Source organism: Zootoca vivipara, chromosome 1 (assembly GCF_963506605.1).
Source record: "Zootoca vivipara chromosome 1, rZooViv1.1, whole genome shotgun sequence".
In the NCBI taxonomy this organism is placed as follows: Eukaryota; Metazoa; Chordata; class Lepidosauria; order Squamata; family Lacertidae; genus Zootoca; species Zootoca vivipara.
The window spans coordinates 130759864-130774701 of NC_083276.1; the positions used below are offsets into that span (position 1 = coordinate 130759864).

The window sequence follows — 14838 nt, forward strand, 5'->3', positions numbered from 1 at the left end:
GCTGGCCAACACACGGGCGCGGTGTGTACTGTACAGTACGTTCCGCGTGGTTTTTTTTTTAAGCAGCCGAGGATCGAGCCGCGCTTTGGAAGGGACACCCCTCTGCAGATTTATTTCCCAGCGTCGCTCTATGGGCGCGGCCGGAGGAGGCGGGGCTCCGGGGTCGCCTTGGCAACCGAGCGACGCGCGCGCGGCCTTGTAGCCAGGACGGGCTGAGGCGGCGGCCATGGAGGAGGCCGCGACGGTGACGACCACGGAGGGCACCTTCTGCCTGCAGCGTATCCTTGGGCCGCCTCCCACCCACCCCCCCGGTCCCTGGCGGCGCCCCAGAGGGAAAAGGGGCCGCCGCGGCTCCTCCTCGTGGGCGGGGAAGAGGGAGGCCGCCAGCCGGGAGAGCGAGCGAGGGAGGATTCCGCTTAGGCGAGCTGCGCTTGCTGCGTGTAATTCTTTAAAAATGTCCTGCCTCCTGCCGGTCTTTCGTTATCTTTCGCGTTCCATCTATCTAGCATCTATCTACCCCAGGCACCCCCAAACTCGGCCCTCCAGATGTTTTGGGACTACAACTCCCATCACCCCTAGCTAACAGGACCATTGGTCAGGGATGATGGGAATTGTAGTCCAAAACATCTGGAGGGCCGAAGTTTGGGGGTGCCTGATCTACCCCCTACAAGTTGTCACCTGTCCACCCTGTAATGTAGGTACCGGATCTGTACCTCTTTATCTACTTGCACTTTGACATTCTTTCGAACTGCTAGGTTGCCAGGAGCTGGGGCAGAGCAATGGGAGCTCACCCTGTTGTGGGGATTCAAACCGCCGACCTTCTGATTGGCAAGCCCTAGGCTCTGTGGTTTAGACCACAGCGCCACCCGCATCCCTATCTATCTATCGATCGATCTATCTATCTAGAAATAGGGACATAGGAATTGATATGGATGTAGGCGTCTATGTTCAGTGGCAAAAGTTCTTAATGCTTTTATTTAAGTAGGTGTGAGCAAACAAATATAGATTAACTCAAACCAAGTCCTTGTAGTTGGAAAGTTTGTGCTTTAAGTCCCTTTGGTACTTTTATTCTGTTTGGGAACCTCCCCGCCCCCGCCCTCCTATTTCATATTTCTATTTCCCCATAAATGTAATGATCCCCGTCATTGATCTGCGTAGTTGTAACAGCAACAAGTCATGTAAGAAAATATATTTCTCTGAAATCCTGCTCTCTGAAGGCCCTGGGAGCAAACCCGTTTTGTTTTTTGTTTTGTTTTGTTTTGTTTGTTCGTAAATTGCCTTGGGTTGCCTTTGGCAAGATAAAGCAACTAACAAATTTAATAAATAATAATGTGATGTTGTAATTTTTTAAAGCACCTTTTATCTTATTGCACCCTCCTTCAGTCTTCTTAGGATTGCTTTTCCGCAGAGGAGCTGAGTTGCGGCAAAGGTCTTGAAATTTTGCAGCTGGGCCTTTTGCATGATAGAAAGGTTTTTGTGGGTTTAGTGGGTGGGGGCTGATCCCAGAAAAATAGGCACTTGGTTGCAAATCAGTCCTCAGAAGTAACTACTAAGTAGGTGTGCATAGCTTTGTAAGGTAAAGGTAAAGGACCCCCTGGACACTTAAGTCCAATCAAATTTGACTATGGGGTGCAGTGCTCATCTCTGCTTTCAGGCCGAGGGAGCTAGTGTTTGTCCACAGACAGCTTTTCTGTGTCATGTGGCCAGCATGTCTAAACCGCTTCTGGCACAACGGGACACAATGGCAGAAGCCAGAGCGCATGGAAACGCTGCTTACTTTCCCGCCACAGCAGCACCTATTTATCTACTCTAGTTGGTATGCTTTCAAACTGCTAGGTTGACAGGAGCTGAGACAAAGCAATGGGAGCTCATCCCATTGCTCAGATTCAAATTGCTGACCTTATGAATGGCAAGCCCAAGGTTTGTACTCTGGACTGGAATGTTGCAGGCTTTGCCTTGTGAGCAGAACTCATTTCCATGTGACGAATGACAGTAAGTTTATCTTTCCCATTATTTTGATACTAAAGCAAAAACATCACCACAATCTTTGCCAGCTTCCCCAGGGAGCTTCACCCATAGTTTCAGGGTTTGTAGCTGCCCCATTACAGTTCTTGTTGTTGTTGTTTAGTCGTTTAGTCATGTCCGACTCTTCGTGACCCCATGGACCATAGCACGCCAGGCACTCCTTTCTTGCACCGCCTCCCGCAGTTTGGTCAGACTCATGTTGGTAGCTTCGAGAACACTGTCCAACCATCTCGTCCTCTGTCATCCCCTTCTCCTTGTGCCCTCAATGCCCCTTCATGGATCACTGCCTTGTCATGGCGAAGGGGATTAAATAACTTGGAGAAGTTATGTTTTGACCAAACGTGATCCACCTGGAGAAGGAATTGGCAAGCCACTCCAGTATCCCTGCCAAGAAAACTCCATGGACAAAGACAACAGGCATATTACAGTTCTTAAGGGAAGTTAAATGTAAAGATAAAGGGATAGGAAGCAGGCAGTGACAGCATACCCTTTTATTCTTTTCTGACTAATGCACATATCGGCTATTTTAGAAGAATGTGTCTCTGTAGAGCTAAAACATAATACCATCTAATTTCAATAAATATGCCTTGAATTGTGAAATATATTAAACTGCTATTTGAACAACAGGCACCTTATCAGGATAAATTAAAGGCATGCACAATACTCAGGCTGCAACCTCATGGCTTTGGAGTAGTTCATACAGAATTCCCAATGCAAATCTGCATGGTATTGTGAAAAGCTTTTGCTTACCTAGTCAGAGCTTATCACAACTATCTAGGCAGGTCTAACAAGAAACTAGGTTTCTCATACTTCCTTCTTCCAGGTTAGTTATTCAGGATCTTCAGGGAAAGGAGTTACATTTGAAGTCTAGGATGCAAAAGCACGGTGGGCTTTTATTTTTATAGGACCCAGCTTACCCAATAATAAAGTTTAAATCATCATCACCTTTTCCATCTTGTTCCTCCAGTACAATCTCTCTCTCTCTCTCTCTCTCTCTCTCTCTCTCTCTCTCTCTCTCTCTCTCTCTCTCTCTCCTCTCTCTCTCAGAAAGAGCTTGTGATTCAAGTAGACACCAAGGCAGGTACATAAATATATGTAAAAACACATTGAAAAGAGATCAATAATGTGACACTGGATATCCGTTAGAAGGAGAGGTTTGAAATTTTGAAGTGCAACCTTGCTCTGCCACTGCTTCATTGAGTCCCAGGCTTGCGCCTCCATCCTGTGGCTCTTGGGATCTGAGACTTAAGAGATCTGGCAACTCTAAGGACACATTCCAGCCAGGCAAAAACACTCAATAAGAGTGCAAAGCAGGGCTAGTGAGGGGTCTAGCTCAGGAGGGTGTGTGACTTGAGGAGAGTCTGGAGGGCCAGATATTCCTGGAGGGTCACATTTTGCCCCAGACCCTGAGGTTCCCACTCCGTGCTATATAGCATCCCTACAAAGTGTCTTTTTCTCGCCTTAAATGTGTAGTCTCCACAGTGAGTCTACAATGCCCTTATAAAAATGAACAGAATGCTTTCTGGTTTGAAGTGCCCTAAATCATCAAGCTTATTCTTCAGCTGCTCTTATTTGAAATATTGGGTGAATTTGGTGTTGATACGCATTTGTCAGCATTGCAGCATCTTCTAATAACATTTAATGGACATTTCAAAAGAGGAAGTGAAGTGAATGGTACTATAACTTATTTTAGATAACAGTATTTGTACCATATTGCATATCCTTCCTGGTCCCAGTAAAAGTTGTGCCTCTCCTTTAGCTTTTGTGGACTACAGTCCACTTCATCAGTTGCATAATGTTATCCGGAGCTGTATGCATATCTATCCAAGCATGTGCAGTGGGGCAGGTGGTGGTATAATCAGTGAGGTCAGAAGGAAATTAAATGCAGTAAAGTACAGAGAGTAACAGTTAATAGTGGCTGTCTACAAAACAACAACAACAACCAGTTATTGTTTATACAGATGTCCAGGCATTGGTAAGCCAATTAGCACATGAACGAAATCTTTTGTCTCAATTAATTTCACAAACGAGAGGATGGAACCAGTTGATGAATTGCATTGCAGGGGGTTGGACTAGATGACCCTTGGGTCCCTTACAACTCTATGATTCTATGAATTGTGGTTCCTTTGCAAATCTCCCCTTGAAGTTCCTTTGTTTAAGGAACAAAGGAACATTTTTCCATATTGCCACCTGTGATGTCAGATTTATGCCTGTTTATTATTTTGTGTAGGGACAGGCCTGTTCTGTGTTGTGTGCAGAAGGGCATTGTTGGCAGATGATGGCATATATCACATTGGAAGATGAGCACGTGAATGAACTATTGATATTTTGGAATACATTATTTGGTTGCCATCATGGATGTAACCAGGGGTGGGGGTTCAGCTGCTCCCCCATAAAGTAAATAAAAATACTTAACTAAATGTAGAAATAATCAGAATATTTGAAATTGAAATGCTCACTGAGGTCACTTGGATGATGTTGTGATGCATTCTACCAACACAACTGGCAACCTGACTGAGTGATAGGTGTGGCTTCTGAAAACTGACCAATCATGTTGCAGGTAGCTCGGTTCTGGAAGTTTCTCATAGTTTCCAGGATTTTCTCCTGAGCGTGCGCACCTGCAGGGCCTGTCGACTGGAAGTTTCCCACAGGCTATTTGTAACGCATTACCTGGACTCTTTAGTGTCTTTGTTGGAGCATCATTTCTCACTTGCTTTTTCACTTTTGGCCCTACACCCCCGTATCATGTTGGAGATGACCCTTCAAGATACTGTAAAAGCTAAGCAGTTTTTATCAGTTGCAAGACTTTGACTGAAGCTGAACTATGGAACACCATGTGGAAGGAGAAGAAACTCAGCAAAGAGCAGTCCTAGTAAAAGAGGAAGAAATCTTTTACCCTACCACAAAAGGGCTCTGATCTCTCTTGCTCAGCCATGCACCACTTGTACTGTAGAGTGATCATTCAGTACCTTACAGAGAGCAAAGACCTGGCTAAGGTTGAAACAACAACAACAACAAAATTCCATCCAGTAGCACTTTAGAGACCAACTAGCGCACAACCCCAGAGTCGGTCACGATTAACTCTTTGCCGCACTATATTATAATTATGACTGTAAGAAACACTTGCCAAATATTGCTTTCCGGCGGGTCAAGCTCATTGCGGCCACGGGCAGGGCGGGAGAAAGCGAGGCAAAGATGGGGGTGTGGGATAAAAGGAAGGAGGGGAGAGGGGAGCACTTAGTGTTGGGAGAATGGCAGCTGGGCTGGAAGAGCGGCGCCGGCGCCTGCGTGCGCTCCCTCCTCATACGCTCTAGCTCTCCGCTGCCGGGTTGGCGCCTCGCAGTTCGCGAGCCGCTACCTGCGCACGCGCCCCCGCGCGCCTGCCTCACCTTGCCGCGACTTGGCCAACTTTTCTGCCCACCAGTTCTCACCTGCGCTCCTCCTTCCCCCCACCCCCTCTCCCCCCTCCCACTCTCGGCGGCGGATCCCTTTACCTTGGGAGAGGAGGGAGCCTGGGCGCTGTACGGTGGCGCTGCTCTCTCTCGGGGGGTTTTCAGCAGCCGTAAAGCGGCGTGAGAGAGAAGCGGGTGGCTTTCCCTCAGTCTCCCTCCCAAAATTTATTTGCAAAAAAAAAAAAAAAAAAGGGAGGCTCTGGCCGGCTTCCTGCAGCTAGAGCGAAAGGGGACCACGATGCTGCAAAATCGCCCTTCTCACGTCACGGCACACCAGCCAGCGTCTCGCGGCACAGTAGTGTGCTGGGGAACAGCGGTTGAGAAACGCTGTGGTAGACAGAGCCAGACACAGGATGATGACAGGTGGATGTACCCCCCCCCGCCCCCCCCGCCACATTTCTGGTTATGCCCATGGTTGCCAGGGTAGATATAGGGACCCTACATTTTTGGCCAGAGATATTAGCCCCCCTTTGCATCTTGTGGGTTGCAGTAAACCTGAGAGAGGAGCTTGTAAGTGGGAGTCTGCTGATAGAAAGGAATAGCGTGATACAAAGTGCTGCTTACCCGCCTTCTGCCAAGCATTGTGAACACTTTTTAAAGGCCTTCTTTCACCACCCATTAAAAAGGGGCACAAGTATGCTTTTAAAACACCAAATGAGGACGACTTGTTTGGTGCTGGGGCAACAGATAGCAGACTTCTGTGGCAATTGTCCCCTGTGCAGATCATTAAGAAGCTTTCACACCAGAAACACCAAGGTGGAAAATAGTGCCTTTGTGAAGTCTTTTCACCTTCACCCTCTTGACACAGTGCTTCACATCACTGCATCATTGAATCAGCATTTCCTGTAGAAGTATTAAAAAAAAATACATTCCTAATCCTAGTGAACAGTGTTTATATTTCATAACAGAAGCATTTTTGGGGCATGCTCAAAAATGGCAAACACCCCCCCCCCCAGCAATGAAGTTAGAAATGATAATTGAATGGACAGGTGCTTTATGAATAAATACAGATATTTATTGGAAGATGTGATAACTCTTGGGAGTTTGTAACACAGTCAAGCTGAGATTAGAATCTGTTCCAGCATCCCTGGAGAAAATAGCAACCTGAATTCCTGAAGCAAAGCAAAGCAAATATTCACTAAATGGTGTTCATAAATGTTTGAGAGCTAAATTTTGTTGCCAGATGTATAGTGCCTTTCACTGTTGTGTGAGTAGGCAGTCAAGCAGCAAACTGACAGCTCTGAATAGAATTTGCTTCTCCCAAGAATTGCAGAGTATGTGTTGCTCAGTAAATACTGTTTACTGTTTTATACTTAACTTAACATTTAGAGATTTCAGTAGCAGAAAGCTCTGAAGATGACTACCAATATGAAGAGGTAAGAGACATTAAGACAAAAGTTGCAACCTATTTTATTTTTAAGTACAAATTGTAATATTGATAAGTGAAAGGGAAATACAATTTATTTTATTGTTAGCCACAAAAAAATAGTCTTACATACATGGTGAATGCTTCTGTCTGTGAGGGAGCCTTCCCAGACCCACTGAAAGAGGCAGTTATTAAACCGCTTCTTAAAAAACCATCTTTAGATGTGGCCAATATGGCCAACTATTGCCCAGTCTTAAATCTTCCATTCTTGGGCAAGGTGATTGAGTGAGTGGTTGCTGAACAACTCCAGGCATGCCTGGAAGAAGCAGACCATTTGGATCCCTTCCAGTCGGGATTCAGGCCTCATCATGGGAGTGAAACTGCCTTGCTTGCACTGGTTGATGATCTCCGACGGACTAGGGACAAAGGTGAGAGCTGTTTCCTAGTTCTGCTGGATCTCTCAGTGGCTTTTGACACCATCAACCATAACATCCTTCTGGACCATCTAGAGGGGTTGGGAGCTGGGGGCACTGTCATACAGTGGTTCCCCTCCTTCCTCCTGGGCCATCTTCAGAAAGTGGTGGGGGTGGAATGAGTGTTCAGACCCCTGGGTTCTCACTTGTGGGGTGCCTCAGGGTTCTGTCCTCTCTCCCATGCTTTTTAACATCTACATGCAGCTGCTGGGAGAGATCATCAGGGGGTTTGGGCTGGGTGTTCATCAGTATGCGGATGATACCCAGCTCTACCTCTCTTTCGAATCAGAACCAGTGAAGATCCTGTTTGAGTGCCAGGATTATGAAACTGATATCACAATATGAACTTCAAACCTACTTACAAGAGGGGTATTGACATGGGATTCTACGGATCCGTATTTCCACACACACCTTTTGTGCCCCCAAAGATTAGAAGGTCTCTGCACTGTGTATCTTCATTATCCTCCATCCTGCCCTCCCTCTTGCCCAGATGTAATTTACGGTACTTAAACCCTAAACTCAGTAGATATGACTAGGACAAAATGTGATTAAAGGATACTCTGATCTTATGATCCTATAAAGGTTTTGTTTTTTGTTCACTGCATACTGATGCGGAGAGAGGAGAAAACAGTGCCTGTTGTAATTTTTTGCAAGTGCTGTGCCTGGTTTTATTTTATTTTTTGCAATTATTTCTTCTCCTTAACTTTATATTTTGGTTTCTAAAAAGATATATAACAAACAATCCCCATTCCATGCATATACAATGTAAATAATACAGTCAAACATTAAGTAAGTTTGTAAATAGTCTGCAAATAGAATTGGCCTGATTTAGGATTGAAAATTTCTGAATGCTTTTAATCTTATTCTTGCACAGTTGGTGCCTGAAAAAAAAAGTTCTGTCAATGAAACGTTGGTGACTTTAAGCATAAATTTGTTAATTAGTACTATCTTGATTTAAAATCAGTTAAATGCATCCAGTTAATTCATTCTGGGATAGTATTGGCCACTTGGTGCCTGAATGTTCAACTTATATTTTCATAGTTGCAAGCCTACATTTATGTATGCAAGTGAGTTTGTAATGTACCATTGTTTCTATTTATCCCAAGTAATTTATAGGCATTCTCACATTGAAAAGAGTGCATGCACTTTTATACTTAGTTGTCTATGAAAATGAAAGATGATAAGAAATATCCTGCTTATAGTTTTTCTATTTATTCCTGCTGGATAGTAAAAACATCCATGTAAAATTGCTCAGGGACAGGACTCTGATATCAACCAAATCCTACTGATGCCACAGATAAATATGCTTAGCGACTTCTGAACTTCGGGTAAAACTATGGTCTAGACTATCCCATGATTTGGCACACATTTCTGGAACTGTAATTTCATGTAGATTCAAAGCAACATATGTGGAGAAGTTGTATTCTCATTTTTGTGGAATTACCAAGTTTGCCTGTACAAAATAGGCAACAGTCTTTAATTGACAGAAAGAAACATAGTACCCCATTAAACTGGCAACCAAGTGTACTGATCTAGAATATTGTGTATATATTGCTTTTGCATATGGAGTTCTCAGCTCATTTAAATAGATGGACCTTATAATTTCCCCATCCCATAAATACTTATGTAAATTGGGTCCCCTGATGAAAAAGAAAAAGAAGGTATATTCGTTAGGGGGATTAAGATATAAGGAGATATACTGAATCTGATCTCTGGCCTATACAGTGGTACCAGAGGAATACGTAATCTTCGGGTTGCAAACGTGGCAACCCCAGAAGTGTATACTTCTGGGTGTTGCTGTGTGTGCCTGTGCATAAGTGCTCAATCGCGCTGCATGTGTGCGCCGAAGGGCGCCTCCGGTTGTGGACTTTTCAGGATACGGCTGGGCCTCTGGAACTGATCCCGTCTGTAACCGAAGGTACCACTGTACTGTCTAGCAATAGCTCTACGGGGTCTCAGATTTTCCTAGTTCTATCACCTAAGACCCTTATTTAGGTAGAGGTATGAAAAATGCCCAAGTCATTCTCAGAGTAGATTCATTGAAATTATGATCTTTAGTTAGTCATGCACATTTCATTTCAGTGAGACTATTATGAATATGATTTAGTTGGATACAACCCTGAAGCAGGGATCTAACATATACAAAAAGCCATTCCATTGTTGAATCATGGCAAATAGACTATATGATCCTTGGGATTGAAACAGTTTCCCTCTACTCAGTGGATGTGCTCATTGTATATGTATTTATAATTCTGTCTTAGGTACCAGCTGACGATGAATTTAGCCTGCAAGATGGTGATGAAGATCTGGCAAAGGCTTTATACACTATACAGGAACAGGCTGTTGATGCCCAAATTATGGTAAATATGTTGTTTTTCAAAATATGTGGCTACATTGATTCATATGACTTTACAGTTATTAATGTAATATGCATATGAGTGTGGTGGTTAACAGAATGTTACAGCAAATGCATTATTATTCAAGACTAATATGAGAGAGAGCAGAGAACTTCTAGATTGAAAAGGGTGACATTATATTACATCTAAGTGGCAAAACTGAATCAAACTACCGGTAAGTAGTTTAATCACACCCCCATTTTCAAATTTTACAATAGTGTCCATAATGAAAACTGAGATGAACTTGGCATTTTCTGTATTTCATATTCAGATATGGTGTCTTATCTCCTCGTTGCAATGAAAATAATGGGCATCTGTAGGACTAAATCCACTGCAGCTGTCATGCAATTTACATGTTATTGGACAGTTTCAAAACACTTTCTTAAGACAGGCTAAAGCCATTTAACACCCCCAGTAGAAATATAGACTTCATTCCTTTGCATTTCATACCTCTATGCTTTACTGCAACGGTTTCTGAAACGGCCCTAAGTTTCAACAGAGATGCTATTAAAGGAAGGGAGGCTGTTTGAAAATCAAAACCCCAAACTTTCTTTGAGCACATGCAACCTGAAAGTGTTTCTTTGGATCTAGGACATAAATTATATAGAATCTGTGAGTTCTGTGTATGTGTAATTATATATATTTAAAAGGAACAGATAAAAATGAGCCAACAGGGATAATTCTCAAGTCTCATCTCAATGAAGGTATTAAGTGATCCTTAAGCTCCCTTTTCCTTTCAACTGATTCTATTTTTACTTTTGCAGCATAGACCCCAATTCCTTTCAGAGAGCACACATACTTCTTTTGAAACTTCATGGAATTCAAAAGTAGTAACTTGAAGAGTGGTGCAGAAGAACAGGAAGAAAAATGCTAAAAGCCATGCTGCGTGCGCACAATCTGTGTGTGTACTACTCTGTTGTAGTCATAAACCCTGAAATTTCTGAGCTATTGGAGTAATTGTTTACTGCACAGTTAATTATTACAATTAATTATGAGGAGTTTATTGCAGTTCATTATGGGGAGTAACTATGTGTAGTTGCGTGCTGTATTTAGATTTGGTAACTCTGTAAACCTTCCTTTTCCCCAAGGGCAACTTTGTATTTCCCTTTATTTTGTTTTAGCCACTGTGTTTTCAAGCCTTGAAACTTTCTGGAGTTTATTGGAATCCAGGTTTCCTCATATGTAAAAACAGATCAAATCAACATTTTAAAAGTGAAACTGGCCCCCCTTACAACTCCATGGAAGGAGAAGGGAGGAGTGCATGAGTGCAATGCTTTGCTTGGGCTCACTGCAACTTGTGCATGTAAAGCTAACCATATATTAACATTACATGCAAACATAGCCAGTGGGTAAAGATCAAGACTGCAGGACCAGGAATGACTGAAAATGAAAGCAAAGGCTAGATAAATTAATATGACATAGCACAGTGTAAATTTTTGGTGATCCAAATGTTATTACTTTGCTTAAAATATCTTTGGGAAGGTTTTACCCAGAAAGGTAGTATATTATTATTTACAATAAACAAATAAGTAAATAATGTTGTTGTTTAGTTGTTTAGTCGTGTCCAACTCTTTGTGACCCCATGGACCAGAGCACACCAGGCACTCCTGTCTTCCACTGCCGCTCGCAGTTTGGTCAAACTCATGTTGGTAGCTTCAAGAACACTGTCCAGCCATCTCGTCCTCTGTCGTCCCCTTCTCCTTGTGCCCTCAATCTTTCCCAACATCAGGGTCTTTTCCAGGGAGTCTTCTCTTCTCATGAGGTGGCCAAAGTATTGGAGCCTTAGCTTCAGGACCTGTCCTTTCAGTGAGCACTCAAGGCTGATTTCCTTCAGAATGGATAGGTTTGATCTTCTTGCAGTCCATGGGACTCTCAAGAGTCTCCTCCAGCACCATAATAATACTTAAGTAAATAATACTTAATGGCAACTGAACCAGTGTCTTGGCTAACTCTATTATTTTCAGGTTCAGTTTGGAATTGTTTCTTCATAGCTTTACAACTCAAAGATGTGTTTGTCTTATGGAAACAGGGTCAGTCAAGTGTAGCTAGCTAACATGTTGATCATGTTGACGAAGTGTTTGGATGTGTGTTTTGATGTGGCTATAACAATAGAGCCCCTAGTTGTTGAATGAAACTAGTTTTATGTTGTTGGAATCATATTCGGGTTAGTTATTACTTTAAAGATATAGTCCTGTGCCTAAATGCTTGGAACTCAGTGGTGTTAGACTTGTGAAGTCAGTTGGCCCATAATCTGTTATACTGGGCCCACCATCTGTTGTTGATTCTACATCACATGTCAGTTAGCGTGATCAGCAGAGTATGCAAAGCTCCAGTGGACTCATCCAGCAGAAGGTCAGAATCTTCCTGCTTCCTGGTTGTCAGTCCTTTCCAGAATTGCTCTGTTAAGAAAACGACTTACCCACACAGTTCAGTTCAAAGTATGAACTATTTATTGTCTCATGACACAAAGCAAGCATAAACACACTGTCTACGTAAACTTTAAGAGATGCTGGTACATCATGAACTAATCTATTATAATATAGTTCTCTGGTCTGAAACATAAAGATTCAAGTATACAGACAGATCCACTAGCACTTTACCGTTTTAGCTCACCTTGCTGTACTATCCCCAAATAGCAGCGTCACCACTCATACCTCACACTTAAGTAATGCAGGTGAATGCAGCCTTTGCTTTATACCCACCATTGCACTTACACACATTCCTTAGAGAACAGAAGAGTTTATGAGTAATACTTTAGCCTTTTTGGCCTTAAAGGTAAAGGTAAAGGTCCAGTCGTGACCGACTCTGGGGTTGCGCGCTCATCTCGCATTATTGGCCAAGGGAGCCGGCGTATAGCTTCCAGGTCATGTGGCCAGCATGACTAAGCCACACGGAAACGCCGTTTACCTTCCCGCTGTAGCTGTTCCTATTTATCTATTTTGCATTTTGACGTGCTTTCGAACTGCTAGGTTGGCAGGAGCTGGGACCGAGCAACGGGAGCTCACCCCGTCACAGGGATTCGAACCGCTGACCTTCTGATCAGCAAGCCCTAGGCTCAGTGGTTTAACCCACAGCGCCACCTGGGTCCTTAGGCTGCTTCTAAAGCCCAGTACAACTGCATCCCTATCTAAACAGAATCCAGATGTGGAGGTTGGGCAACTCAAGACATACCAAGAAGTTAGTGCAATTTCACTCATTATTCTAAATTACACCAACAAGTGGGATTTCCTTCTCTGTAAAGAAGCTGCATAGCAACTGAGCAGAGGTATATCATCCCACTATGCTTGTTGAGCACATTATGTAGGAGGCATGAACCAAAACCAAGAGAAATTCCTGACAGTTCCCATAAAGTTTCTCTAATATGCCAGACCATGATAATTAAATTGCTATAGCTGTCTTGTGCTGTAATTTATGTGATAAAGAATCCAACTGGCCTGTGACTGAAATGTGCTTTCTTGAAAGCAATAATGAGGCAAACAGGTAGGCTATATTTCTAACAGTAGCTTTTGAATTTTATTTCTAGGCTCAGCGATCAGGTCAGATTGCTAAACATTCCTTGTCTGAAACGCCAGAAGTTGTAGATGACTTTCTTTGCAATTTCCTGATTAGAATGGGGATGAACAGGACACTAGACTGCTTTCAAACTGAATGGTATGCCTTTTTTTATATAAAAAAAGTATTCCAACTACAAACCTGCAGAAATAAATATGTATGACATATTTTGCATCCTGATAGGCAAATAAAGAGGTAGACATGGTAAATGAGGTTGAATTGGGCCACTTTTATTTAAATCTTAAATTATAATCAGCAGAGGGGAATGACTATGGGGCAGGAACTAACACTGTATGACTATAGACATTGGGCAACCCACCCTTGCCTAAGGAATTAGGGCATGGCTTCCTAACCTGCCCAGATTCATGGCCACACCCTGAAGGTGGGAAGGGAGGCCTTACCTTGTCACCACCCTCCAGGACTGCAGAACCCTAGGTGGATGAGGGGGTTTGGTCTCAAAGAAGGCCCCGCCCTATCTCACCCTCTGAACCGAACCAAACTATTCCTTTCCCCGCACCTAAACTGCCCAAAGTGACGAAATTCAGAAGATTAAACAACACCGCTGGCCATCTAGCACTCTGTCAGTGCGAAGTAGGCAAAAAACAGTGTGAAGTAGGCAAAAAACAAACTTGCGCTCACCTTAGGAATGCAAAAGTTGGTGCCAAGGATTTTCCTGCTCAGCCTTTCTTGTCCAACAGCCCGCAAATGAGCTCAGCCTTCTAGGAACCATCTAGGCTTTGGGGCTGAAAGTTTTTATGGCAAATTATAAATTTTGGAAACCTTAAGTATTAATTTTTGTCTTTATTTTTTCATCATAGGACCTTTCCCCAATGTGAGTGCACGTTTTAAGCCTGCACACACTTCATTTACTGCTAAGTAAAACGCAAACATTTTTAAAGTGCAAAGACCATAACATTTTTAAAATGTCAAGCCAATTTTCAGTGTTTCTGCCCTATTTGTTCTGCATCCTGAACCAAGTGGTTAAGACCCAGAACTGTATACTCTGTTCTCAAATACGTGTTTGGATAATCTAAATTCTAAAATCAATGTAATTATGTTAATTAAGCAGATATATGCTTCTTTGCTTATTTTTCATAAGTTACTCAGTTTTGGCTTGCCATTGGGTGGATGGGACATAAAGATAGAGCTTGACACCTAACCACTGAAAATGTTACTCAGCTGTACCTGCTCCTAGATTTTATTTAAAGTCATATTTCCCCACACTTTGAAACCTATTTTTGTGGCCTATATCTTTGAGAATGGCAGGTATATGTTAATCTGTTACTTACAATGCATGAGTTATTTGACAATGTCAATAAATGTTAATTGAAAACTCTGGCTATAGTTCCACACGAGGTATTTTGACAATGAACTGACTACCAGGTACTTAGGAACTGCAGTGCATGGTGGCGCAGCCAGCCCTATGCTCATGGGTGTAGCCAGAATTTATTTTAGGGGGACAGGCTTTATGTTTGGGGGCTGAAGGGAGTTATCTGTGACACAATTGATCAGTTAGTTAAGTATTTTTATTTATTTACTTGATTAAGAGGGGCAGATGCCTCCCTGTATCCCCT

General features: G+C 42.9%; 1 protein-coding gene across 2 annotated transcripts in view; it reads left to right on the forward strand.

Annotated features, from left to right (window-relative positions):
- Positions 1 to 209: 209 nt before the first annotated feature.
- Positions 210 to 14838, forward strand: part of SPAG16 (sperm associated antigen 16) — a 392111-nt gene continuing 377482 nt past the window's right edge. Inside the window, exons 1-4 of one of the 2 annotated variants that reach the window (XM_035138897.2) lie at positions 210 to 278; positions 6807 to 6853; positions 9578 to 9676; positions 13236 to 13363. In XM_035138897.2, coding sequence (XP_034994788.1) covers positions 227 to 278; positions 6807 to 6853; positions 9578 to 9676; positions 13236 to 13363 — 326 coding nt within the window. In that variant the 5' untranslated portion in view covers positions 210 to 226. Of the gene's footprint in view, positions 279 to 6806; positions 6854 to 9041; positions 9235 to 9577; positions 9677 to 13235; positions 13364 to 14838 lie in introns of those variants that run through there. The other variant, XM_035138915.2, reaches the window with a different exon arrangement.